The sequence below is a fragment of the Phaethon lepturus genome, unplaced genomic scaffold (genome assembly GCF_000687285.1).
Source record: "Phaethon lepturus isolate BGI_N335 unplaced genomic scaffold, ASM68728v1 scaffold20219, whole genome shotgun sequence".
Classification (NCBI taxonomy): Eukaryota; Metazoa; Chordata; class Aves; order Phaethontiformes; family Phaethontidae; genus Phaethon; species Phaethon lepturus.
Window position 1 is genome coordinate 1 of NW_010563010.1, and position 27,382 is coordinate 27,382.

Sequence of the window (27,382 nt, forward strand, 5' to 3'; positions counted from 1 at the left end):
TTTTTTTTTTTTTTTTTTATTACAGTTCTTTGAGGTTCCATTTGACTCAAATATGAACAGGACAAAAAACAGACCACTGGTGCGAGGACAGATCAGGTAAGGCTATGCACACCTGCTCTGCCTAATGAGAAATGAGTCTTCACGTTGCTTTTATCTGTCTCCAAGCTTTTCTCTCTCACTTCAGATGAGGAAAAATAGCAATTTCAGACAAAAGACTTAAGAAACAAATGCACCTCTCTGTTCTTTGATATTTCTTTATGTTTATAATTTTCTCATGAGGAGTTTGGGTTAATCAGCTGTCATCTAAAACACTGAATTTCTCAAGACTACAGAATTTGCACTTGTGTCAAGTATTTCTGCATGTGTGCTGACTACCGGTGCAGTATGGTAGCTCGTGGTTATGTGCCACTGAACTTTTGCACTAGTTTGTAACAACCAATCTTCAACATTTCACATCTAAAAACAAACGCAAAAGCGTATATTGTTTTTAGTAGTCACATTTGTCTGTTAGATCACAAACTTGCAATTTTTGAATCTCCGCGCAGAGGTATCTGCAACTCATTTTTTTTTTTAGTGGTTTTGTAAGGCACCACATTGTCTTTGCCTTTTCTACGTGTTTAGCATAAAGCTGGGATGAAAAATCACAGTGGTGGCATCTTATGAAAATGAAGTAAAAATTTGTCATCATTTGGTTTATCATCATCCATAAGTAAATCCCCCCACCCCCCCGCCAAAAAAAGCCCTGTATTAGCATAGGAATTCCCTAAAAAAAAAAAAAAATAAAAAAATCATCCTTCATTCACTCTGTTTCCTGGATTATATATCAGTTCAGTTTCTCAAAAGGCTGTTTTCCAGCTAAAAAGGCAAAGTGAAAAAGAACATCAACAAAAAACTCGTAACTTATTTGCAAACTAAAACTGAAGGCCCGATTCATAAATGATTCAACAAACACTTTTAGTATTGCATTTCCATGATTTGTGCCAAGGATTATTTATAACAAAATTATGTTTTCCCTTAGGCTCCTGCGAACAGTTGGTCCTATTTATTTCTGTGTTTTATTCATCACCTTTGGAGGACTGAAAAAATTGTGATGGATGAAATTACAAGAAAATTGAGACAAAATAGTAAAGTGAACCTTGGGGCTAAATTCACTTCCATTGTAAATAGTTAGAGCGCTTCAATAAACTTGTTCCGATTTGTTCTTGAAGATGTGCTAATTACAGATCTTGAGTTAATTTTATTTAAAAACATATTTTAGGGACCACTGCAGTGAGGGCATCTGTTGTACATACAGTAAGTCAGCCTTAATTGTGCGGTTCTGGGGAGCTGCACTTCTGCTCCACTTGCATGTGTCCTTTTAGCGCTGGAAGAAGGAACACTTGTTACAAAGAAAGATGATGGGGGGATTTTTGAATTTATTTTTTAATCATAGAGTACTAGTGTGGTTTGCAGCATTTCTGGAGTCAAGAATTTAGCTAGGAAACTTTCTGTCAACTTTTGATTCAAGAGAAAGCAATTTGTTGTATAAGTTTCCAGTGTCCTTAAATGTCACTGTCATCTGAATGCAGCACAGATTGGCAAGACCATATTTAGTGGATTTTCTTCCCCCCCCCCCGCCATATTTGCTTCCACCACAAAATGGTAATGTTGGGGACTTCGTATAATCACTCATCAATCTATCTACCTGACTGTCAACAGCTAATTTAAAGTTCTTTAAAGTGTCACTTACCTTGAATAATGCTGGTCTCGTTCCCTGTAGACGGCTGAACGTGCAGACCTTGTCTGGGGTTATTTCTTCTGCGGTGTGCCAGAGGAGAATAATCCAGTGCAAGTGATCTAACCTTGTTATATTTTGCCACATATTCCCTGGTGTTCCTTGAACTCTTTCCTTCCTGGCTGACTATATAAAACCCTTAAATGGTTATGTTAAAACCAGTCAAAAACAGATGAGACAGAGATGGATAAATTGTATGTAAGAGACTGGTGTCTTGGTTCTGGGAAGGAATCCAGAGAGCTTGGGGTATGTACAGAGTTCTTGCCCAAAATTTGTCTGACATTTGAGTTTTGACATTTTCTTCGCTTTAGCTGCTTCATATCAAGAAATGTTTGCTGCTTTTTTAATTCTGCTGTGTTACAACATCTGTGATATCCAGTGCAAACGAGGCATCATTTTGTGATCTGTCTTCATTTGCACTGTTTGTGTGATTTCCCTTCTATTTCTTCTTTCTTTCCTTTTAATTTATTTTGCATAGTCCTTGTTACAGAACTGGTCTGTATGGGTAGCAGTTTTGGTATGATCCAGTCCTGAGCTTGAGATCCTTTTAGAAGAGTGAGAAGGTTGTTAACTCTCCATCGCGTCGGCTCACTGCACCTCCTTGGAAAGCCTTTCAGTGGTGGCTTTTATGTGAAATTCTGCCCACTGAGACCAGTAACATTTTTTACAGAGGTTGTGGCATCATGAAGACAATTCTTAGATGCTTTGAGCTTGGGCCAGAATCAAACTGGTAACCCCCAGTGAGAGGTCCTTGGTGTTACTGAGTCATCCAGTCCCTGGATGAGCTGGCATCTCTATTTTAGATAAGCTAATTCATGGAGCAGGCTCATTAGGAAATGTCACACTGTTGCAGAGAAATTATTACCGTGTGTTTCGCTTTGTGGCCCCCATTTGCAGCTTCAGCCCCCCAGTTTACTTAGGTTTAAGATCAATCAGCTGTCAGTTCCAACTGACCTTGCTTCCGATATTTATCCTCTTTCTTTCTGCCCGAAGCCTTCACTCGGAGAACACAACACAAACCGCCCTATCTTGGCAACACTTCTGCGTGTTCATTTCCCTGTGCACACGTTCATGTTGTTCCCCAGTCCCCACATCTCAGCCTTTTCTACAAGTTGCCAAGAACTTGCAGCTTCCTTTGGCATCGGTGAGGAACCTCAGTAGCGTTCAAAGAAATGCTCTGTGGCCAGTGTGAACGTTGTCGTGGCCTCTGAGGTCTGGCTGGGGCCAGAGTGTCATTATCTTACTGGTGTTACTCAAGAAGTGTTTAAGTTAGGCAGCTTTGGCCCGACCATCGCTCCAGGCAGCACCCTGGGAGCCAGGAGCCAGTTCTGCAAAGATCTCTGGAAGGATGGGATTTGGAAAAGCAAATGTCCTCCATCCTTTGTGAAGTCATCTCCAGATTGCATCAACTTTATGGCTGAAATAGTTATTTAGAGGCTCAGTGTGCCCCTGCTATGTAAATGTATTTCATATCATTTGTCCTGGACCAAACCGTACAGGCGGTGACACAGAAGGATTCTGCAGAGCTGGGGTCTGCTGTGCATAAGGACAAGGCTACATATACCTTATTTACCAGCCCCAAACCCGCCGCTGATGCCCCCAGGGAAGCCTCTGCCACTATTGCTAGATTTGTGACAAACAGCACCTGATAGTTCATTGACTGCTTGCTTTACAATGTCCTATTTAATTTGTAAGGCTCTGAAAAAAATGTTCCCTTTGAGCAACGAGACGTAACCATCCTTATTCTCTATTCAGAGAGTAATCAGAGACATCCTGTTGCAAAAATAACAAGAGTAGACCCAAACACAGCATGCCACTAAACACCATCCATCACTCCCGCCTGCCCACATGTCCTTCTCCCTCCTCTGACCCCTCAAGTCTTGTTTGGAAATACAAACAGCTTGAGATGTTCTTCATACTTTGGCTGCAGTGTTAAACTCATTGAGCGTATTTGCGTTTTGCTTTATAACAACAGCTGATATTATTTTTCGCGCTATGAGTTGTTTTTAAGCCGTTGACGAGGAAAAATTTCATGAGCTCACACCACCTTCGATTCAACTGAGATGGCAGCAGCTTTTCCTGGTTTCCTGTTGGATATGATTTATTCCCTTGCTTTTTAAGTTAATGGATTTAATTTTCCTGCAGATTAATTTAAATAAATCTCTAGTATTAGCCGCAGTAGCTGAGTGAGCTTAACCTCAAGGATGACAAGTGTCCTGCTCCATTTTATAGGACAAAGTGACAGTTTTGATTGCCCTTCTACACAGAACTGCACATACTCCTGTTAAAAAGCGCCTGTTTTTATGAACTTACAGTTCATGATGGATCTGCTGCGCTAAGCACTCATAAAAAACTTAACAGTTGTACAGGAATAGTTTTTCATCTTAAAAAAACCCAAGTCATCAAACAGCATGTTCGAAACAACTCGTTCACGGCCATGTAGACACCTTTCAGTTCTGCTCCCGCAGTATTTTGCAACTTGCAACTGTTTTCTATACCAAGTCCTTTGGCTTTGGTCTTAGCAGGGGCTGCCTGCGAGCGGGGCTGGGATTTCTCGCTCGCTTTACCTCCAGGTTTCGTGTCACCCGGGCCGTGAAGCATCGCACAGGCAGCGGCAGAGGGTGGTTCAGACTGGAAGGGACCGCAGGAGAGCTGTAGTCCAGTCTCCTGCTCACAGCAGGGTCAGCTCTGAGGGCAGACCAGGTTGCTCCGGGCTTTTATCTAGTCTTGTCTCAAAAACCTTCAATATAGGAATAATATGCTATGGAATTTAATTATATTCTTCTTAAGCAGAATATTTGCATTCTCAAACTTGCTTTTCCTTGTGCATTTAAGAAGTTTACATCTATTAACTTGGCAGAAGGTGGCACAACACAGGTAATGCCTTGGATGCTTCGAAAGAAATAAATCTTCATGTTGTTTGATTAAATATTTTTTCCTAGAATTCCATTAACCTCCTCACTTAGGAATGCACAAGGAGCTGTGTTCTGTATATGAGCTTCCCACTTCTATGGCCACAGTTGATGATTATTGCAATTAATGGGGACAGTAATGCTTTTCCTACTTGTTGACATTTCTGAGTGGAGTGTTGACTTTGGTCGGTTTAAACTATAAGCCAAACTCTTGAAGTACAGACCAAAAAGAGCTCCTAAGCTAGTAGTATTTCTCACTGATGACTTGATTTATGAATTGTAGTTATAATGGCAAATATATAATTTGGACATTCATAAACTGATAGAAAATTGCGAGACATCAGACTTCCCCTATTTATTCAAAACCACATTGAGACTCAAGACTAGTTCTATATAAAGCTGAGTTTTCCACTGGGTTGCGTGTAGCAGACCTACTACTACAAAGTGTAGAAAAACCAGCCCATGCTGAAAAACTGTGTGTGCATTTAAAAAAGAAAAAATCCTCCTCTAATCACTGTTGATAACTCTTTAATTGGCTTGATTCTTTGCTTGCTAACACAAATGTAAATCAGGAATGTTTCTACTGATGTTAGTGGAGCTACACTGATGTAACTGAGAGGAAATCCGTGTCCTCAGCTTATGCTGAAACCTGCATTAAGCATTTAGCCAGCCCTGTTTTAAGCCAGCGGTTTAAAACCTCCCCAAGGGTTTCAGTACAACTTCGGTTCCCATTTAAAGATCAGCCTCTCCTTAGCTGGCTGGCCTGCTCCCTTGGGTGGTCATTTCAGACAGGTTTCATTCTACTTAAGTTAAAACAAATAAAACAAAAACTCCATAAATCTACAGTTCTTCAAGAATAATCATTTTTAAGAGATCAGATGCTCATTCCCTGCAGGGAAACATTCCAATATTTTGTTTAGAAAATACCTCATTTTAAAGGGACTGCCCTGAGATCTTTTTGAATGATAAAAATGTTTCTTTTTTCAGTGGGAGGCTTTCCTCTTGTTTAAACAGGGCACAATTCAAAGCAGACACCACCACGGCAGCCTTTTCAAGCGCTTTTTATCCTGCGTGTATTCAGGCTTTATTATTTGAAAACAAGTAAATGCATTCCTTCCCCACCACCACCCTCCTGGCTTCCCTTTTTTTTCCACCCTGTGTTTTCCAGAAGCTGTCATTGACTGTATTTGGTAAACAAGAAATTAAAAAGGCAGTTTTATATTTTTGACATGTACAATTGCTTGTAAAAATGCAATCCTTGCCTTTTCAACAGTGGGGTGTTTTTTTTTTTTTTTTTCTGGCATGGCCACGTCATGGAGAGGGGGGTGGGGGAAGAAACCTTGAGGCTAAAACATAGTTTAATGAGAATAAAACCCACATCAAAGGGTGGACTAATGGAATGATATAATGCTTACTGTGTCACTTTCCCAAAGGGGATATGGATGACGGTACTTATATTTCAATTATCTATTCACTGCCTGCATAGGATGTTGATTAAATGGTTCTAAGGTATTAGAATCCTTTTGTAGAATGCACAGCAAAATGGTGATACTGCACATTATCCTCAGATCAAAATGTGTATTAGCAGGAAATTAGATAGCTCTAACTACATATATATTTTGTTTCTTAGGGCAATAAAGAAGCTTGTTTTAATAACTCTAACATTACATTCAAATTCGTTTCAGCTGAAACGAAGAAATTGCTAGCTATCCAGCTAGTGCCTTCAGCTCAGTCCTCCTGCCTGGACCTAATTCTGCCGCAGCTCAATGGAGACATTCCTTTGCAGGCAGCTCTGTTTGGTAAATATAAATCCTGCGGAAACACTTGACCCCTCACGCCTTGCTGCCTTTCAGTTCAGCCGAGTGGCTTTTACTGCCAAATTATTTATCCGAATCTTTAATTGCACGTGGGACAGTTGATAAATCGGAGTACATTGTCCATCGCCCCACGGTAGGAAACATCCCAGATGCTCATGTATAAACCAGGAGTCACGGTGCATTTGACTAAATAGCTGCTCCATCTGCTTGTGGGGACCGCTGCGGAGAAGTGATACGGGCTCCTAATGGAGTTGTCTTATCCTCTCATGTCAGCTCCTCGCCAGGGGGTAGAGCCCCGTGAGCTGGAGGGAGCCAAGCCTCTGTACACTAATCCTTCCATCTTTGTGTCCGATAGGACAAGCCTCTTGGACGTGAGTTGTAACCATTGACTTTTTTTTTAACTGACTAGTGATGAGTCATTTTCTTCAAAGGTGATGCTAAAGTGAGTTTTCCCCTCTTACGCTACACAAACAAGCAAAAATAAATCTCAAAGCCCTAGTTTCCATTCCCCATCTTAGCACAATGTTCTCCTGGTGGCTTTTCTTCCTGCGTCTGTCAAACATTTCAGGTTCATGTTTGTAAATTTTGGCTTAGTGCAGTCAAAATCCCCACACTTTGTTCCCTGTTTTAGTATTGAACCTTATCTGGTTTAACCACAACAGCATCATTATTCAGCATGTGCCAAGTGTTGTAGGAAATGTCACCGCTCAACAGGTCCATTACGGAGCTGCCTCTGATTAGAAGCTGCTATACCCTGAGATCTGTTTACAGTAAGTCATGTTAGAAGTGCATTTCTTTCTGTGAAGGACAGAGTTTATCATGTCTTGTACAGGTTATAACTTACATGTTATCAACTTTGCAAGTCAGATATAAAAGAGGTTTTTCTTACACTTTAATTAGCTGCGCTAACACAGATGCTTGCTCTCCAGTCTTTATGACTAGAAAAGCTGCATTCCTGAGGTTGACATATGTGGAGATGTCTTTGATATGTTTTATTTAGGTTTTTTTTTGCTAGGGACATAGAATCGCAAAGGATATATTATAAATCGTGCTGCAAAGGAGTATGAGTCACAGTGACTCATATTGCTGCCTGTATGTGACAATAATTGTGTTGTATTCATGCACTTTGGTATGTGAAGGGTTTTTTTGGGTGTTTTTCCACCAAACATTTGTAAAATACAGCTCCAGATGCTAACTGTAGATAAACTACCAAAATAATAATGCAGAAATCCCAAAATACAACCATCCTCATCCTCTTCACCTCTCAAGTGAAACACAACAAGTACTTAAGAACATGCTATGGAGTGTTAAAATGATATGAATATCAAATGCAGGCTTGCAGCGTTGCAGGCAAATCTGCAGATAGGTGGGAAGGACCCGACTTAAACTGCAATTTGACAGCCTCATCTCCTCGGTTGCTCTTCCCCTTACTGGTGTCTAGAGCCTGATCCTCCTTCCACTGTAGACCGTTGCTTGCTGTCTGTGGCTGTAGTGAATAACTTCTTTTCTTCATTTTCATTGCTCCTGGGAATGTGTTTAGAGTCAGTCATCCTGTACCGAGAATGGCTGGACTATCTTTTCTCTTTTTTTGAAGAACAGGTTGATAAATACTCTAGAACTTCAGTTTTCTCCATCTTAATGAGATTGACAATTGGCCTGAGATTTCTTTACCCACTGCTTTCCAAATGTTGCCTGAGGGCTCAGCAGAAATGTGTGTTACATTTAATCACTAAATCACAGAAAAATGTTTCTGGGGAGATCATATTATCCGTCCTGTTTATCAGCTGGTCTCTGGTTTTTAAATGAAGCGAGAACTGAGATTTTGACATAAAATGAATGGATCGCTTAACTGCCATGTTGTAAGGTTAGGTTTGTTAGGTTAAAAAGGAGGATTTAGTTTAAATGTTATGGGGGACATTTTTCAAATTTACTGTAGGTTTGTCTTGTAAGCACTTTAAAAAAATATTTACATTTTCATGACTGCAGGGAAGCTGTGAATATTATTATTCACCCTTTCACTCCTACCTAACAAAGCTGTATAACAAGGAGCATGCTAACACTCTGCAGGGTTGCTTAGAGTTGTTATGATTAGCATTCTGGTGTGTATAGCGAATGTAATAAGAGCATAAACATTTTATAAGTATGGGTCCTTTTCATTTTTAATTTTTTAGTTCAAGTGAAGTGACAAGGCCCCATTGGAGCTTCTGCTTAATAACAAAAGGCAGCATTAAAAGTCTTATTTCTGTCTGAACGTGGTATTTGTAAACTACAGATCTCCCCATGGTTTGCTGAGCTATCTCATCCCAAACCTGTGGTTGCTTTGGCCTCAGTCCTCCAGGCAAACTCCTGAACCTGTGAACGATGAAAGACTAGATCCTGGTATCATTTGTGTGGAGTCAAACTGGTAAAAATGAGAGCAGGGTATGTTTAGGAGAAAGCTCCATGCTGAGGGTGGGAGTCCCGAGGTCTCTTTTTTTCGGCTGAGTTGAAATCCCTTTTGTCTTGTCTTAGCATACACGTCGCGTCTTTGTGGAAACTTTCAGCAAAATTGATTGAGCCAATTTTGATTTACACAAGCATAAAAAAGAGAGATGTGTCCTTTTCAAGATGAAATGATTCTTTTAAATTAGCTGTGTTTGTTTATGATAGTTTTAAAGCCCCTCGCTCTGGCAGGGAAGACAGAACATCTGCAGCTCAGATTCTTGAGGACCAAGGGGAACTAATTGCCTCCAATTTGGTTAAAATAGTGTCGATTACGCTTTTTGTACAATAGCACTACACAGCCATGACAGGGCAGCTTGGGCTCCATGCATGGGTTGTTTCCTCATTGGGAGAGGAATGAATTGACACAGACATGGGATATTTTACCCTAGTCTGTATTTATTTATGCTAAAAACACTTCTGAACAAGTGTATTAGATAGCAAAGCCAGAGCTGGGTTGGCAATTTAGTGCCAAAACTCAGGAAGGCAACTCCATGGTGAGACCCAGCCAGCTACACGTGTTTATCCGTCGCTGAGCTCCATATATGCCAAGTTCTCACTCTGTGACATTCCTGGGGAGATTTAGACATCACTCACTGAGTCCTGCCCCGTTTCCCAGCTGATGGTCCAGGTGTCATTCAAAACCGCATCCAGGTTGGTGCTGATGGGCCTGGCTGAGCCCTGTGGACAAAGGAAAGGTATTAGGGGCGATTCCTTTCACAGAGATTTGCATTTTAAAGAGGTTTATTTGAGGTTCAGGTCTGTAAACTCTTCATGTGGAGACACAATGCTGTGGTGTTGAACTCCTGATGTAAGTGTGCTTAAACGCTACCCATTAACCCAGCTCATGAGGCTTTTTGGGACCACCTGCAAGTTTCATACCTCCTTTTAACAGAGTTCCCCGTCAGCTCAGATTTTGTGTTACAAGTTGGGTTTAGAACTTTTCCGCTCTTTTCCACACTGTATTTTTTTTACATTTGGGGAAAAGTATTTTCCAATCTGAGGTCATCAACATCTTTGTCATTGTTATTACCAGAAACCAAATCACAAAAAGCCAGTCACAAAAGCATAAGCAGGCAGAATTGCAGCAAGTGTGTTCTGGCAATCTTAAAAACTGTGGTAGTGTTATACCCAGTTAAAGGAGATTTGGTATAAAATTCAATACTTGTAGTGCATGTAGAGCTTGATCTGCCACAGCAACACATTTTTGGGGATGAGATACCAGACACTGATGAATGTAGATACTACTTCTTAACTGGTGAAGACAAAGTTAAATTTAAGGGGAAAAAAACCCCAAACCTTAACGAAGCTCACCATTTGTTTGCACCTCCTAAAGGACATCATCAGTCTCCGGTGGTAAATGATAGGCAAGCATGTATTCTGATATTTGGAGTTGATGGGGAAAAATGGCATTCCCAAGTAAAAGTGTAATTTAGTTTCACCTTTTAGTTTTAAAATACATCATCCTTCATCCCTTGTCATGAGTCATGAACTTTCTTGCATGACTGAGAGAGAATAAATTAATATCTATTAAGATCTTTACATTTTTTCCCTTAAAATAGCACCATTTTAGCTCATTGATAGATATTGTTCAGTTTAATGTAATTCTGGTACTTTGCAAGATTAAGCCTCAATCAGCAGCTTCTTGGGCTTTTCATAATGTTCAGTCACAAGGTACCTGTGGAAGATGATATCAAAAGTGAGAGCGCGGATTGCTTGTGTTTACTAAAGCTTCTGACTGATGCTGAATCTGATCTACGTGAAGGAAATAAAGGAGTCTAGCAACGTGTCCATTCTGCCAATGTTAAAGCTATTTTTTCCTTTTTAATTTGTAAAGAAATATCTCTTCTTGAGACTAATCCAATCAGTAATTGAAATTTGTAGTTGAATATAAAAAATATTTTGCCAGTCATGCTTTAATTCCTTAAAATAATATACTAATTAGAGTCATAATATTATCATCACGTAACCACTTTGATTTAAAATCTCAGATCTGAATGTGGATGTTTTTTCTATTGGGTACCTCCCCAGTCTGTCTGTAGGACTCTTCTGGAGTTTAATGTCTTTTGCAAAAAAATTAGCATCATTTTAGAAAAGTCATCAGCAATGAAGCTACTGATCCAGGCAATGTTGTTCCAGTTTCCATTAGTGGTGGTGTTATTACTATAGAAGTTTTACAGCTGACAATGGTCATGAATATGGTTTTTATTACTAAATATATAAATATGCAGCCTGAAAGGATTTCTGTGGAAAGTTAAAATTTAATTTCACTGTTGGTAGATTGCCATCATTCAGTTGTCTGCTGCGATTACTGATTGGTTTTGAATGTTCTGTGCCTTACTTTGAGCTTAGAGGCTGTATGAATGTTTTTTTTAACCTCCCATCAAAAATAATTTCAGGGAAGCTACCGTTAGTGTTCGGGGCAAAATGTGCCTTTTACAGCCTTCTGGCTCATTTTTAGCAGTCAGCTGACTCTACGGCACTTGCGCCAGCAGACGACCCCACTGCTGGTTTCAGGCATCTGTCCATCTGGGGAGCAGAGCTGGAAATCACGCAAATGCAATCCAGATGTGAGCCTGAAGGAGATGGGCCTTCTTCCCCATTACCTCAGTCGCAGGAGCAGGAAGGCTTCTACATAGTCATCTGTCATTGCGGTGCGTAACGTCCTCAGCTCCTTGTGTCTCTTCCAAGTGGGATGGGATTGTCTGGGGCAACTCCTGGGGCTGATGGCCTTCCTTTATTTTCTTGGTGGGTCTCTAAAAGCTACCGAGGAGGGGTCAGCAGTTCTTGGGGTGATGATCTTTTAAAAAACAAACAAACAAACAAAAAAACCACAAACCAATGACATAACAAAAAAAACTTTATAAAATCCCTTGGCTGATACTTCAGCTGAGGGAGGTAACCAAGTCATAGCTCAGTACCATATGACAGTCATGGTGACCACAGGCTCAGCTCCTACCCTGGGACTGGCTTTCAGCAACTGTTAATGTTGCCTGGCCACAAGAATTGGGAAGATGCCAGGAGATGAGCAAACCTGTAAATCAGCAGCTGGGGAGAATGATGGTCTTCTGCATGGGGTTAGGTGCATTTGTGCCGGAGATCTCCATGGACATCCTCCCTTCTTGAAATGACCACGGGCTTTCACAGCCATAGAAACCTTCAAAGGGATGTGTCTTGCACTCCAGTTTGTGTAACCTCTCGTCGCTGTCGGAAAAATGTAAAAACTTCAGGCTGATGCTTTTGTCTGAGTTTGTAACTGGCTTCAGAAGCCTTAATAACTTACTGCTGACCTGGAAAAAATTAGGAAGAGGAGGGGGCTTTCTCTGGCAGCCTTGTACTGGCGAGTAGTCTGGGGACATTTTTAGTACCTACAGATTCCAGAAATAATAAGCAACTTATGATGCTTACTCCCGAAATCTGATTTTAATTATGGCTTTGGAACAGCGTTCATGAACTGGACTCATATCTCGGCCCATGATGGCAAAATGAAATTGCAGAGATGAGAATCACGCTTGTATTCTTGGTCTGCCAAGTACCTTCTTTCCAGCTCCCGCTATTTTCAGCCTGTCTGTGTGTGAGGCTGGTTCAGGCTGTTCCTCTTCTTATTACAACAAATTGTTTTGACACTATATGCAGATGGAATTTGCACCCAGAGTAGCAATACTGAGATTAATCGGAGCTGTCAATCTCACCTTTATTGTCTTGGCACCGTTTACCTGCCACTGTGGAAGATGCTGAAGTCAGAGATAATTTAGGACTGTTTCTGTGGGCAGCAGCAGCAAACGAACAAGGGGAGGAAGCATGGTGGTCTTGCTGAACCCGTGTCTTGAACAAAACAGAAAACTTGCCAGATAGAACCAAAACCGTTTTTTGCCTCGCCAAAAGATAAGTAAAATTGCAGTTGAACAGTATAGTTCATGCAGAATATTTGCCGTTATTGAAATCTGACGCAGAGGAAAGCGAGGATGCGTATCTTGGCTTCTTTTGGATGCAGAAATGACTCCGTAAAGTTCCGTCTCGTCCCATCTTCCTTCTCCGTGCCAGCCTGTGCCTGGGTGTGGAGGACGTGTTTGAGGGAGGTGCAGCCTGGCCGGAGGTGCTCAGGAGCAGAGCAGTGGGCTGTGCCCTGCCAGGAACAGGCTGCCCAGGGAGGTGGTGGAGTCACCATCTCTGAAAGTGTTCAAAAAACGTGTGGATGTGGCACTTCGGGACATGGTTTAGGGGGCATGGTGGTGTTGGGTTAACGGTTGGACTTGATGATCTTGAAAGTCCTTTCCAACCTAGTGATTCTGTGAAACCTTGGCACAGCGATTGCTCTCCGTGCTTTGTTCTCCACCGTCCCTGTCCTCATTTTAGGTCATCACCCTGCATTTGGCAGAACAGATCCCTGGCCTTGTGGCTTGAGAGACAGTTGTCAATAAGATCTAATACAGAATAATCAACCAGGAATTTAAATGTTTCAATCCATTAGGGTATTCTGTGCATGCTGCAGCAAAACAAAAGAGCATTGTTGTTTTGGGTTGGGTTTTTTAGTTTGCCCTTTTAGAAGTGGGTGATGTTTCTATAAAAGGTTTTTTGACAGACAGGGAGAAGACAGCATTTGTTTTATAACCTTTTGTATTAGGCTTTGAATCTAATTTTGAAATGTAAGCACTTACACTTCACCTGAAAAATATGCAGGCAGTCTTAAATGGACACTTACATTCAGGCGTACGCTTTTATGTAAATATGTTTTGCGTGCCCAATTTCTCATTAACACAAGGTCACAAATTAAGTTTCTTACGTATTTACATAACATCTGAACATGAATTGCATACAACTGCTGATTGCATGAATGCGCCTATTCAGGATTGATACGGGCTTTGTGTCTGTATTTGTATATGAGTGTCAATATATTCACAGAGACAGGTCGAAGCATTAGATGCCGATACAGGAATTTTCCATATTTCTAAATATTGATAGGTTTTAAGAGGATATTTTGTCTAGCTTCTTGATTGTTTTTTCCAAACAGAATTTTCTTGAAACTTTTTTGCCCTTTTCTAATACTGTTTTTTAAAATGTAGTTCTAACTGTATTTGACAGTCATCTTCACAAAACGTTTTGCCAAAGACAGCATAGAAGAGCATATGTAGTAGTGATGCTATTGATCTTTATAGACATTAAGCTTGCTGATGCTGCTGTGAAATAGGTAAAATAGTACATTAATTTTATAGATGGGCAAATGCTTTAATTTGTTTTCCCCTCTCAATTTTTCCAAGTAACACTGTGAGTCAATAAGTACTATTATCCATGACTCAGGAGCCTATTAAATAAATATATTTCATGCACATGTGTAAGATCATTATATACGTATAACCAGATCATCTGTAAATGGCAACTAGATTCAGAAATTATGCTGTTGCACATGAATTAAAATAGGCTGCAGCGTTGTCCGAACTTGCCATCAATGATATGATGATGAGTGAGGGTCCACATGGAAGCCTCGCGGTCGTGTGTGCAAGGGATGCCTGAATATCACCCACATGGGGTTCCTCCTGCCTGCTTCCCGCTCCCCTCCAGCAGCTCTGGGCTGTCCTTGAGCAGTCCACCCCAGCCTGACTGGCAGCGTCTTTCCAGACACCTCTGTGTCAACAGCAGGTTTGAGTTGAGTGAGGAGAAACCTGGGTCATTTTTCTTCCACCTGCTCCTCTTCCACCCCTTGGATGCTCTCGGTGGAGTGTGACTGGGAGAGTCCGTCTTGGATGAACTCTATGGGAGAGAAATGTTAGCACATTTTCTTTGGATCAGGAAAGGTTTGCTTATTCACTGTTCAAGCTGAAGTTCTCTCAAAAGCTTTTAGTTGAATGTGGATATCTTTTAGCGGTATTATTAGGCAAACTTTGGTATACGCGTTCTTGATGATGGAGAAGAGAGGGACGAAGCAGAACTACCAGTTTTTGGTTTTCTTTTAGGAGGTGTCCTATGTGGTGACGTACTGGGTATTTTAGAGTTGAAATTTGAAGAGAACTCGTTTGGCACTTGTAGTATTTTTCCAAAGTCTGATTTTAATCAGCCAAATAACTGAAACCAACTCCTCCCAAGAATCCATCATAAAACCTAGTTTCTTACTCAATATGTTTGCTTTCTGAGCTAGCTCCTTGGCCAATTTTCCAATGGAAGATTGCCTTTTTTTCCCATGGGAGCGATTCCCTTAGCATAAGTGAACGCCCAAGTGAAATGAGGCTTGTGTACCAGCATCTGTCATCAGCCTGCGCTTACTGCCTGGGATGGTTTATGGATGAAGGAAACCAGCAGAGACCCCGCAGCCACTTTTGGCCGCCACGTGAGAATTCCCCGGCGTTGGGTTACCCAAGACTGATGCTTGTGATGCACGCTGGACTGCGTGATGGCACGAGGCTGTAGTGGGAGGAACTGCGTGGACATTAGGTGATGGGGTAGAACATGCCTTTCTTCTGCTCCAGAATGGGATCCTCATCTCCTGTGCTGCCTCAGTGAGATACAGGCAGCCTGACAAAGGAGTGTGCATCAAATCAATGAGCCTCACACCACATGCCTGAGTTTTGATGGACCTAATGTCAGCATGGAGGTGCATAATGGTCCCTAGAAGACCATAAACTAGTAGAAGTCAGAATATCCCTTAACTGCTGTGATTTAAACCTAGAGTCAGTCCTGGGAGTCACTGAAGTGCAAAAACCTGCACCAGTGACTTAAGTCTCGCTACCTTTTCCTTAAACATCCTCTCTTTCCCAATAAGGAGTTGCTTATGCTTCTCCTAGACATTATAAACATGACATATTTACATGAGAATGAGTTGAATTCTCCCTACCTCATGTCTCGCCAAGAAAGCAAGGTCCTAATTTCTTATTGCAGTGTTTTTGTAAGGCCAAATAGGATTTTAAGGGGCAGAAATAACAAAGCTGAATCATCAGATCACGGTTTGAGTGTCTGATCTCAGTTGGAGTTTTAGGGGCGGGCACTTGCAAGTTAGACAGTTACTATTCTAGAAGAATTTTGCAGTTCCTTGACTGTTAGGGAAACACTGGAGGGAAGTAGAAAATGAGATACTTTCAGGATGTCTAAAAGTAATATAGTTCAACTGCGTATGAAGAACAGCCATCATTGACTTGATGCCCTCCCCTGAGATCGTTAGGACTATTACAGGCGCTAATCAAACTGCCTCCAGGAACTTCCTTTTAAAGAGGTAAAAAGGAAGAAACTGTGAAACAAAAATGTCTTTTCATCTATCAGGAACAGAACAACTTTTGTGAAGGTCTCAGTGGCATAACTTCACCCTTCCCTTTTGATAAAGCCTAATTTTTTAAGGATAGTTTCCCGATCCATCAGTTGGACACGAAGGCAGCACACAGCTGGTATCGGGGCTGGCACCGCAGGGCTATCGCAGCTGCAAGGAACGGCGTGGGAGAGACGCAATGCTGGGTTCAACCATGGAGGGAGTGCTTTGCACCCCCAGCCCTCACCTTCCCTTCCCCTAAGAGGCATGAAGGGCTGGTGTCTGCTGCTCTGTGACCAGCTCCTGGTATGTAGCATTCATTTGAATTGGAGACGTGGAGATGAGTCTTCGCTCTTGATTAGTGAGAAAAGTGCTCCTTGCATTAGGTCAAACTGTGTCCTCATTTATGTCTGTGAGCCCTGCGGGAGCAAACGTGGGTAGCCCAGCCTTGTAGGGTCAAGCTGGTCTTTTGTCGCCTCGAGAGCGTGTATTGTGTAAATCTGGTGTTTCCCGTCTGACTGTATTTTATTCAGGAATCAGTCAACATAGATTTGTTTAACCAAACTCAGTCAGGCTTTCACTATAGAGGGGCCACGTCTACAGAGTACGGCATTTGTAGTCGGCGTTGAGACAGTTTACGGTACAGATTGTGTTTTGCTGCCTTTCTGCAAAAGAGCACTGCTAGCTGCAAAACCAGAGGGTACAGCACCGTATGGCTCCTTTCACAGTACGGCTCCTGAAAACAGTCTCAAATTTTATTCATCTCATTGTCAATGGATGGCAGCGACATACCCTGCCTCTATTCCTGATATATTAGTAACACCGAGACTGGTAATGGCGGAGCGTAAATGTGCTCTCTGCACGCTCCGTCACCTAAAATCTGTTGATGGTTTTGAAAAGCTAGATAAAACTACCTAGTCGATTTAATTTAAACTGAAGGTAGATCTTTTGTGTGAGATTTACTCATTTTAGTTCTTCCAGTTATTTAGGATCTCCATACCGTATTGGTCCAACAAAGGTCTTAAAAATCAAAATTGGAATGGTAGGATTTTTTGCTGATAAACCTCTCATAAAAATTCATCCCCAACAGCAAATTTTTCTTATGAGGGTTGGAGCAGTGCTTGCAACACGTATTTGAGGGTTAAGGATTTGGCCAGAGGGTAGACTGATTGTAGAGTACAAAGGCTGCATAGTTTTCAATTACACAAAACGTGTAAAGCTAAACTTCATGTGGAGACATTCGTTGCAAGCACACATATTTTCTGCTCTTACATGGGTGACTAGAATTGTGTATTTAGCCACATGGGTTATTAAATGCAACTTAGTTAATGGCATTTTCCTCCCTTCCAGAGGTCTCCCACACCACATTATTGCTTAGTGGCATTTAGTTCTCTCTTTCCATCATACCAAACGCCCTCGAACAAGCGTGTGTGAAGAGATCTCCACCAGCAGCAATCATTGATCTGGTGCAAGGGATCACAAATAAAGCTTCTTTAGGGTTGCATCACGGTGCTGCCTGTGAGGTGTGGCTTTGGTAGCCAAACAAAAAAATCCTTGTTGATCGTACTTGGATGCTTATTGTGGAACTTATTAGCAGAAGTTTAGCTTCAGCCCCTTTCTTACAAGTTTTAGCAGGAATTTCCAGCCTTCCCTGAGCTCTTTAGCTGATGTGCAGTAGAAATCAAGAGGAATAATTTGCATTTTTGGTGTTTCCTGCTTTCGGCCAAACGTAAAATATCCTCCATTAATTCCAGTCACACTTAGAGGGTGATAAGTTTTAATTTTGGTTCTGTTGCCAAAATTGCTTTGGTGTACTACCCCTGCTTAGCACAGTGCCTAAGCTAAATGGGAATGTAGAAAATTCAGCCTTTTTTCAGTAAAGCCAAAAAATACTTTATTCCTGTTGACATAATTTCAAAATGATTGAATGTACTCTTTTTCTTGTAAATGCTTCCTAATTTTATGTCTAACCCTGTTGCATTTCAGTCAGAGGATCTCTTGGATAATTGCAATCAATTAAAAATCTGACAAACTACAATCACTCTCATTCACTCTAAACCCTGAGTGCTTTTTCCAGAGGTCAAAATTTACTAAGATAAAATAAAACAGAAGGGCCTGCTGGAAGCACCAGTTCTCCATAAGGGCTCTTTACCTGTATAGAGTGAATTTATTTGGTGAACACAGTGATCACGAGAATAAGAAACACCTATTGTTGCAAATCTGCAGCAAGATTGTCTTAACTTTTTAGAAAGGCTTGCCTTAGGATGGGGGGTCAAATAGGAAAATTTGGGCTGGGCGAGTAAAAAAAAAAATCACAAAAATCCAATCTTAAGTTTTGGGAGGAGGCAAAGGAGAGGGGCAGCAGTCATTCTTTAAGGCAGACCCCTTTGCTCAGCGTGTGTCTCCTGCTCTGTCCCGCAGCCCCCTGCTCGCCGTCTGTTTTGCCGCCTCCTGCGGAGTCCCGGGAATCGCCCTGCTGACGCTGGGAGTAAACCCTCTCACCGGGGCCCTGGGAGCCTTCAACATTTTCTTGTACACGTGTTGTTACACACCCATGAAGAGAATGAGCATTGCCAACACGTGGGTGGGAGCTGTCGTCGGTGCCATTCCCCCCGTCATGGGCTGGACTGCGGCCACTGGTAGTCTCGATGCTGGTGAGTATAAAACCCTTGCATCTGGGCAAGGGGCTGTCAGCGTTGCCTTTGGGAGAGCTAAAAAGACCTACTCAAAAGGCAGTAAACCTCGTTCTTTATGCTTGTTGACCTGATGCTGCTTCAAAAGCAGATATATTCTGGCGTTCGCAGTGCCCAGGTCTGTTACAGCACGGTACCATAAGGACTGAATGAGTAGACATGATTGTATAATTATCCTTACGGGGGCATTTCAGGGGCAAACGTCAACTGATAAAAGACCATGTCCTATTGAATATATGTTCAGGCCATCCTAAAAAAAAAAAAAAAATCTAGAAGGAAAATAGTGTCTTTGGGGTTTACATGGAAGAAAGCATTATGTAATTTCAGGATTAAAACCATAACCAGTAAGATCCAACTTACAAGTCAGGAGCTTTCAGCTGGAAAATTCCCAGTTGTGTTTATTACTGTCTTTCCACAAGTCAGAAAATATCCTAGGAAGATTAATTTATTGGTGTGTTTCCTAATTGCCCACTTCTAAACTCCAAGTTATAAACGTTCCTTCCCCCCCTCCTTGAAAAGCAAACGAAGATTTCTATTTTAGTAACTGTGAACCATTTTTACATCCCTCAGTAAACACTGATCTCTTCAGCAGCTAAGCTCTGACACAATTAGGGCTTTTTTTTCCTGCCAGCTAGAAACTTAAGAATCAGAGTGGCTCCACATAGTTATATTCTGAAGAAACTCATGAAGTTCAATTAACAGGTCTGTTAAGAATTTTTTTAGCGCACACTCATCCCACAGTGTGGCATATTTAAGGCTTGAATAATGCTTTCAACAACAAGGCTTTTAACTGGAAATTATCAGAATCTGTGCAAAATCCATAGCACACCATTCTTCATTTATGTTACATGCTTCCTATAAAAATCAGTCTGAATTGACTTTGTGTACACATGTTCTGACACAGATCTAATCCAGAGCTGGGATGAAGGGTTTTGTGTTTTGGTTTTTTTTTAATCGTGTGTGACACTTCTATACAAACATTTACTTCTCTGAAAATTTTTTTTATATTTAGACCTATAAATTATATGTGTGTATATGTATAGCGTCTCAAGTTAAGGAGTACATAACAGACATCATTAAAAGCTCTGTGTTTCTGAAGAGAAGAGAATGAATTAAAAACACAAAATGTGTATTTTTAAGGACTGTATCATTCTGGCTGCAGTTGCTTAGACCTTGGATCTTACGTTGTTTAGAGATTTCTGCGTTGGTTTTGGCATATCTTTGCAGAGTTGATGCTAGAAGATGACTCTCATGTGGCCAGGCTTCACCTGCAAAGTCCAGTCTGGAGGAGCTGGAGTGAAGAGCTCTGGCTCACCAAAAGCCCTTGTTGTAGAGGCTGTCACAGTTCAAATTTTCACCCCTGGTTTTAAAATGGCAGCTGAACTGCTGCAGTTAAAGCCCAGCACATTAAAGTAAACTGGCACTGATTTTCATTATCTTTAATTTGTCAAGTTGCAACTTGCTCTTTGAGATCTATTTGACAAAGAGCTAAGCTGTCCCTGTAGGGCAGGCAGGCAGAGCAGGCAGCAGAGAGCACCATCTTTGTCCCAAGTAAGCTCTTCCTTTCTAATTTGCGACTGAGATGACCCTCTCAACAAGTCCCTTGCCAGATCTGCAGGAGGAGATAATCTCTGGCAATGATGCTGTCAGTGGAAGATGATAACATAAAACCACCTGAGCAGACTTTGCCAGAACATGATGATCTGCACTGGTGCATAACCTGGTGTTTTATTGTTTGTTCTGGGTAGCTAAAACCTTCTACAGTCACCTCCCAGCCTGTGTCAGTGAGGCCAGGCAGCTTGTTTAATAGAGAAAGAAATGTTATTGAGCTGATACTGGTCTTTGTAATGAAGCACACCTGGGGAAAGTCCTGAAAACGGTGACCTGAATGTAATATTTTAATGCATTTCAGTATTTTAAAAAAAAAAAACACCACCTTTAAAAAGCAAAGAGATAACTAGAAGAAAAGGACTGCATTACAAACTACGATTTTCAGTGTTAAGCGTTCTACTATTGCAAAGGAGAAGAGAGTTCAGCATCTGGCGGCACCAGCCCTGCGCAGAGGACAAGCGGGGCGTCCGCCTGCGTACGTACACGACTTGCAGACCTGCGTCCCGTCTCTAACCAGGCTACCCACAGTTGTTGAGCTCATTAATAATGTGTAATTAGCTTGGAGACTTAACCTAGGTAGAGGTGTGAAAATGCATTTGCACCTCGTTTTAAAAAAAAAAAAATCATTCCACTCAATAACAAAGAGGAATGTGAAGGAAGGGAGTTGGAACACTAATGAGAAGGAAGGTTCTCACCGCTTAACTGGTGTTTTTTTGAGTTTACATTTTGCTGTGAATTTTCTCTCCTTGTAATCTTCTCACAGCAGCCGCATTGTTGTGCGTATTGCTGGTTGTAGGGAAAACAACACTGAAGTATAGACCTTTCATTACCATTCGAGGGGGTAACCAAGTGTTACACTGCACCGTGTGGTACCCTAGGACAGCCGTGTCTGCGCTCTCCTGTAATGTCAGGAGTTCAGCAACGTCCCTGGCGTGGTTCATAGCTACTGCTGCAAGACGCTCTTGGTCGTCTGAGAGAGTTGGAGATGAATCCGAGTTTCCGATTCCAGAGATTATAATAAAGCATCTTAGATTGGAGCAGCCTTGTTTCAATTTGTCTTTGTTTTATTTATAGCTTCATTTTATTTATAACTTAAATTCAGAGGTTAATATCTTGACAATTTCTTGCACAAGAAACAAATACTGCATGTTTGCAGATAAAAATCTGGGACCCTTCTATTTCCAGTGATGCAAATACTTGCTTTTATTTCTTATGCTACACATCTCTTGCAGATCGTACAGTGATTCCCAGTGATGCTTGCTCCCATTTCTGCCCCTGATAGGTAACTTTAATTATATGCTCTTAAGCCTGATTGAACATCCTGCCCCTAACCCTAGATTTTGTGCCAACATAATTTAGGGAAAACCTCACATTTCAAAAGCGAAAGATAAGGCTATCTCTGGGAAGATGTGGAATTCTTTGTTGTGGGTTTGGGGGTTTCTGTGGTGTTTTTTTTTTAATGGCAGCTGTTTGAAACTGATGAAAGATCGGGAATGTTAACATTTCCTCGCTGGGGGAGCCAAGTGCAGGTGAGATGGTCAAAGGTGCGTGATAAATGTAATTTATCACGTGGATATCACTACCACATATCTGGTGTATTTATGCAGAACTCAACTGGCAGCCTGTGATTTGCAGTAACACGTTTGCTTCCTTGAAAGCAGATTACATTGCTCCTTTGTGGTACTATGTATTTCCAAAGAGATTTGTTTTTCTAGTAAATCTACACACCCTCAAATTGTTTCTCCTGCTTTTACAAAGGAGGGGCTAGCAGAAAAAATAGTGAAATCCACTTAAAGCCTTAAGTGATAGCATAAAGACGAGAAAAAGGCAAAGCTCGGAGAGCGCCCTGTTCTGTGCTGGATCCTCCTGCCGTGCGGGATCCACACGCAGGAGAGCTCGTGGCTGTGCCACGCTGCTGTTGAGCCTCTGGACAGACGTCTTGAGGAAGTAACAGAGCTATTTATTTTGGCACGCGAGAGCCACAACGTATACGTGCTTTAAATTACCCTTGTGTCACTGGTCTTTCTCCCCAGACTAATGCTGCAGCTTGCTTGTTAGAAATGTTTGCTGCCCATTTAAACTTGTTATTTCTAGTTAGCAGAAAAACTGTATCTGGAGTAAATGTTTCCAAGTGGTGTAGCCCGTATATATGAGCCGATAGCTCACAGCCTTACACGTTTTGTCTTTCGTCCACTGAAGGCTCGATCCCAGCCAGCGAGCGGTGTCGGTGTCTTAGAGCGGAGCAATTCAGTGCCACGGTGTTCATATAAACCACCCAGTTAGATGGAAGTGACAAGCAGGGGTCCTCAACATAATGTGCTTATCAGTTAAGGGGATTTATTCTGAGTAGGTGGCAGTGGCATAGCAGATAACAGCCCTGACAGTATAGCAGACATTACAGACCCATGGTGGCCTGGAGCCATAGGTATTACTGCACCAAAGAATGTTTATCTCAAGAGACTATTTAGTTTATCTCAGATGCTCCACTTCTGGTCTCGCTTTCCTGAAAGACATCTTGTACTGATTTTCATTCATTTTCAGAAATTTAAATAATTCCTGGGGCTATGGAATTTATAGACTGAGTATCAATTGTAATCATGTGGAGGCTGATTTTTAAATTGCCTTTACTTTGTAATTCAAATTGTGTTGTATGGTAGACATTAATTATGTCAGCCAACATCTATTTACAAATGGGGATTTAAAAACGGGCCGTTCTTATCAGCTAGTGACATTTGGCAGATGGATGGTTTCAGTAACAAAAAAAAAAAAAGAGAATAGGGGGGAGGGGGGGCTGCGCCCAACCTGTCAATGGCTGGAGACTCTCATACCTTCCCTGATGTAGCACTTGTCTGCTGGGAGGAGGGAGAGCAAAGCAACAGCTTAATGGCATGCACAACAAGCTTGGAGATCTTCGTGTCCCTTCCAATTAAGCACTTTGAGCTTTCAAAGCCCCTTGATGTGCGAGCAGGTCTGGGAGCCAGCCGTACGCCGGGGCAGGGCAGCTCCCTGTCCTGCCGCAGGAGCACGGGAGGCTCCGACTATAAACTACCTGTAGTAAAATCGGCTTTTCAGGGTTTCGCTTCTCAGATGAAAGATGACAGAATTTGTGGTCTGTTCCAGAGGAAACGGAGATACTCGTGTCACTGACATATGAGAATTGGAAGCTGGGGGCCCAGGAGTGTGCTTTGTGGGGGTAAAAACTGTAAAAACCGAGGTGGAGGGGCAATACTAGTAAGCAGCTGCTCTGAATTTAGGACAAAAGACAGTGGGCTATTTTTTTCCCCCCTTTCCATCTTCACAAGAGGCAAAAGAAATGGCAGTTCCACTGCTGGGGCACCTGGGGGACCGATCCCACGAATTCACAGGCAATGTGCCCTTGCCCGGTTCTCTGCCCCACGCCTGGCTGTTGGGGCACCTGGAGCAGGTGGGGCTGTGCAGCAGCCCCCGTGCCCCAGGCGTGTGACACAACACCCGCAGGAGACGCAGGACGGGGGTCTGCAGGAGGGACTCCCGCCCTCGGGCTATGGGCAGCCCCGCAGGGAGCCTGGAAGAGCTGGTTGGTGAGGAGCCCCTGCGTGGCTCTGCAGGTTTGCCGTCCTCTGCTGAGTCTGGTCCTGTGGCAAATAACTTCCTAAACATATTTGCACATAACGAATGGCCTGTGCAAAGACTGTGTTTTCATCTTACTCAACAGGCTCGCTTTTTTTATGCCATCTGTTGCTGGGCTTAGCTGAGACAGATTATGTATGGCGTTGTTTTTTTTTCAACCTTGCCTGTATAATGAAAGGTGTTTCCCTGTGAGGCTTTTGGCTGTAATAACCTGTTGTGTGTCATACAAAAAGTGTGCGTGCCTGCGTGTATCCATAGCCACACCGCTTTTCTCTGCATGGCAAGTGGACCTGAGGACATCTGGTTTCCTCCTGCTAAAGGCAGTGGCCAGGAGCATTCCCTCGAGGTGAAAAACCCCACTGCCAACTTCATTTCCCATTCGCGGTGGACACCGAGGATCGTCCTTTTGTTCTGCCGACAGCCTGTACACACGGCCAACGTCCCCTTCCCTTTATGTGCTGCAGCAGAGAAGTCTATCGCAGCCCCGAGACGCTCCTGTTCCACGAGCCTTTTGTGCCATCCTTGAAGAGAAACAGCTATTGAAACCCATGACCATGAAGCTTTTGAGTTTTCCAGTGTTTTCCTCCTCGCCCTTCGTTTACATGACTCTGTAACCTTGAAGGTGCACAATTAGGGCCGCGCGCGGGGCTGTGCGTGCCTGTGCTGACAGCCAGGACCATTGTTTGCAGCCCAGAGACCTTGTGCAAAGCTTTAGAAGAGATACTTTTCCTTTTTGCCTTCTCAAGGCTGCTTAGCTGCTCACGCGGCATCAGACACAAGCAGTAGCATCTGCTTTTGTTTTCCAGTGGAAGCAGAAGCACCGGTTGTTGTCTTACTGTGGTGCTGATATAGGAAATGCCACAGTGGTAAAATAGCGGGGAATTGCATCAGTTTGGTTAAGGTTCATGACTAGATAATTCCCAAATGTCTTTGTGTTTGAGAAGGCTTCATAATCACACATTGAGATGTAAATTTTGTAGAGCTAATCCCTTTTCTACTCCCAAAGACAATGGGAAAAATTAAATAGTAGGTAACATTTTTCCTCAGGAGTGATTGTGTCAGAGCAGTATCTTAAACACTTGTGGTTGGTGGCCAGTTGAGTTACCCTGGTAGTAATTTTCCATCTCAGAAACAAGCTGAAGGCAGTAATTATTGCACCCTCCAGCTCTCCTTCACAAACAGAAAATGCCACCACCAGCTTAATAAACCAGTCTTTACATATCAGGACACTACAGCTGCGTTATGGACATGACTCTCCAAACCCCTCTGAATATTTGTACTAACTCTTCCAAATAATCTTTGGTTGTTTAATATTACATTGAATCTGCAATGGGCAACAAGGCTTTGACAAGACTTCAAAGTCTTTCTTTACCGCTGTAATTGCTTCCTAGTTAGAAATCTCCGGGGAAGACTACCACGTTAAACTTGTTGTGAATGAGCACAAAAGAAAAGAGAGACAATAGAAGCTTTGGAGATGTATTCAGTATGTTTCCTGCCAGCGTAACATCCTATAAAAATCATGCAGGACTACAGTGAAGAGTTTTGGACTGGTTATGTTAAATTTCCTGTAGAAAAGGTGAAAAATGTGGTCTGAGGCAGTGCAGTTGCTCACAAGCAGGTGGATACAGCTGGACCAAGTCAAGTCTCTGAGCTCTAATCTACCTTGTCTGGATTAAAGAGGAGTAATTTGTTCAACATCTTTTAAGGGAGGAGAGCCAGTTGCGTGCTATCAAGTAAAACGGTGTGTGGTTGTTTCCTGACTACGATCCATTAAAAGGCTGAGCTTAGACTACCAAAGCCTTCCCCTCCTGACAGCAGCCAAACTCATACCAGTTTCCTAGAGACCAAAGGCTGGTGCTTTCCTCTAATAAGTCAGGGAGCTACCAAGGTCTGGAAATAATTTTAAAATTCCTTCACATTATTCAAGGCAGAAGAATTACTAAAATTGTGCTTTAAGCAAAACAGCATTCTTAGGTTGCCAAGGCAGTAAACACCAGCTTTGGGAAATGCAGTAAGATTTCAACATCTGTTTTGGAGCTGATATTTTAACCATTCCATGTTTATTTTAATGCCTGGTTGGCCACTTCCCAGTCACACATATGCAGCACCAAAGCAAAGACAGAAGGAGCGAGTCCGTTCTTGAATTGATGCTACAGATCAGCTTCCCCTTCCTTTTTTTGTTTCATTGATTAAGCAAATAGGTGTTTGTGCTGTCTAGAGCTTGAAAGTGATACCAGAGGTTTGCAGAACACTAGAGGGAAAGCACTGTGTGTTGTCTGAAGAACAATGAGAAGGATAAGAATCATAGAATAGTTTGGGTTGGGAGAGACCTTCAAAGGTCATCTAGTCCAAGAAGCAACAGTAAGTTGTTAATCTCTGGTGTGTTTTCAGGAACACAACGTCAATACAGCAGTCTCTGTAGATAACCTTGGAGATGTTTGCCTTGGCTTGGGCAGACAGGCCCACGTTCATCTGCCTGCCCGGGCTGGTTGGACTTCAGCTGGCCCTGCTCCCACCAACACACGCTGTGCTCTAGCCCATGCCCTCTTGTAGCTCAAGTCCTTTTCTGCCCTGGAAGAACTTGCCTTCAGAAATTTTTTTGAGAGTTTCAGTTGGATCATCACAAACTATTGTGTCTTGTTTAAAGCAGACAGCTGAAATAATTCAGCTATGGGTGAAATCATCACTACTGTTCCATGTGCCAACTGTACAACGTACTCTTTGATGATGAAAGATATTGCCAGCATGAAAGAAGCATATTTCAAATAGCTGCTTAAGAGAGTGACGTCCTCAGCATGAGACAGTCAGGCAGGATCCAAACGCTACTTCTGCCTTTTAGCGGGTAAGAAAATAGGTTTGCAGTCCTCAGGTTGCTTTATGTGAATGAAATGATTTTCTCAGAACAATGCTACTGGCGTGATTTCTGCTGGCACTGATAGCTCGGCAGCTGAATGTGCCCACTCTTTCTTGAGTAGACGATGTAGAGACTTGAACAGACTCTGTACCCTTTACAGGACATAAGAGATTTGGGGGACTCACACTCGGGTCTGGAGCTTTTCATCCCTGGGTCACTGATCCTGGCTCAAGCCCAGGATAGACAGGACAAGAAGCTGTTGCTACCCGATTGCTCTGCTCTCCTCTCCACGTGTTAACCAGTGGTCAGAGTTCAGACCCTGCAAAGGCTTATACCCTAAAAATCATCTTCCGGTTTCCTGCTCTTAGGTGCTCTTCTTAGCAGAGAGGCCAAGGGTTCA

At 42.3% G+C, this 27,382-nt stretch overlaps 1 protein-coding gene across 1 annotated transcript in view; it reads left to right on the plus strand.

The window, feature by feature from the left end:
- Positions 1–19: 19 nt before the first annotated feature.
- Positions 20–27,382, plus strand: part of LOC104626530 (protoheme IX farnesyltransferase, mitochondrial-like) — a gene marked incomplete at its 5' end in the record, with an annotated part of 32,300 nt that continues 4,937 nt past the window's right edge. The window contains 2 exons of the mRNA XM_010294473.1: positions 20–96; positions 18,637–18,869. Coding sequence (XP_010292775.1) covers positions 20–96; positions 18,637–18,869 — 310 coding nt within the window. The remainder of the gene's footprint in view (positions 97–18,636; positions 18,870–27,382) is intronic.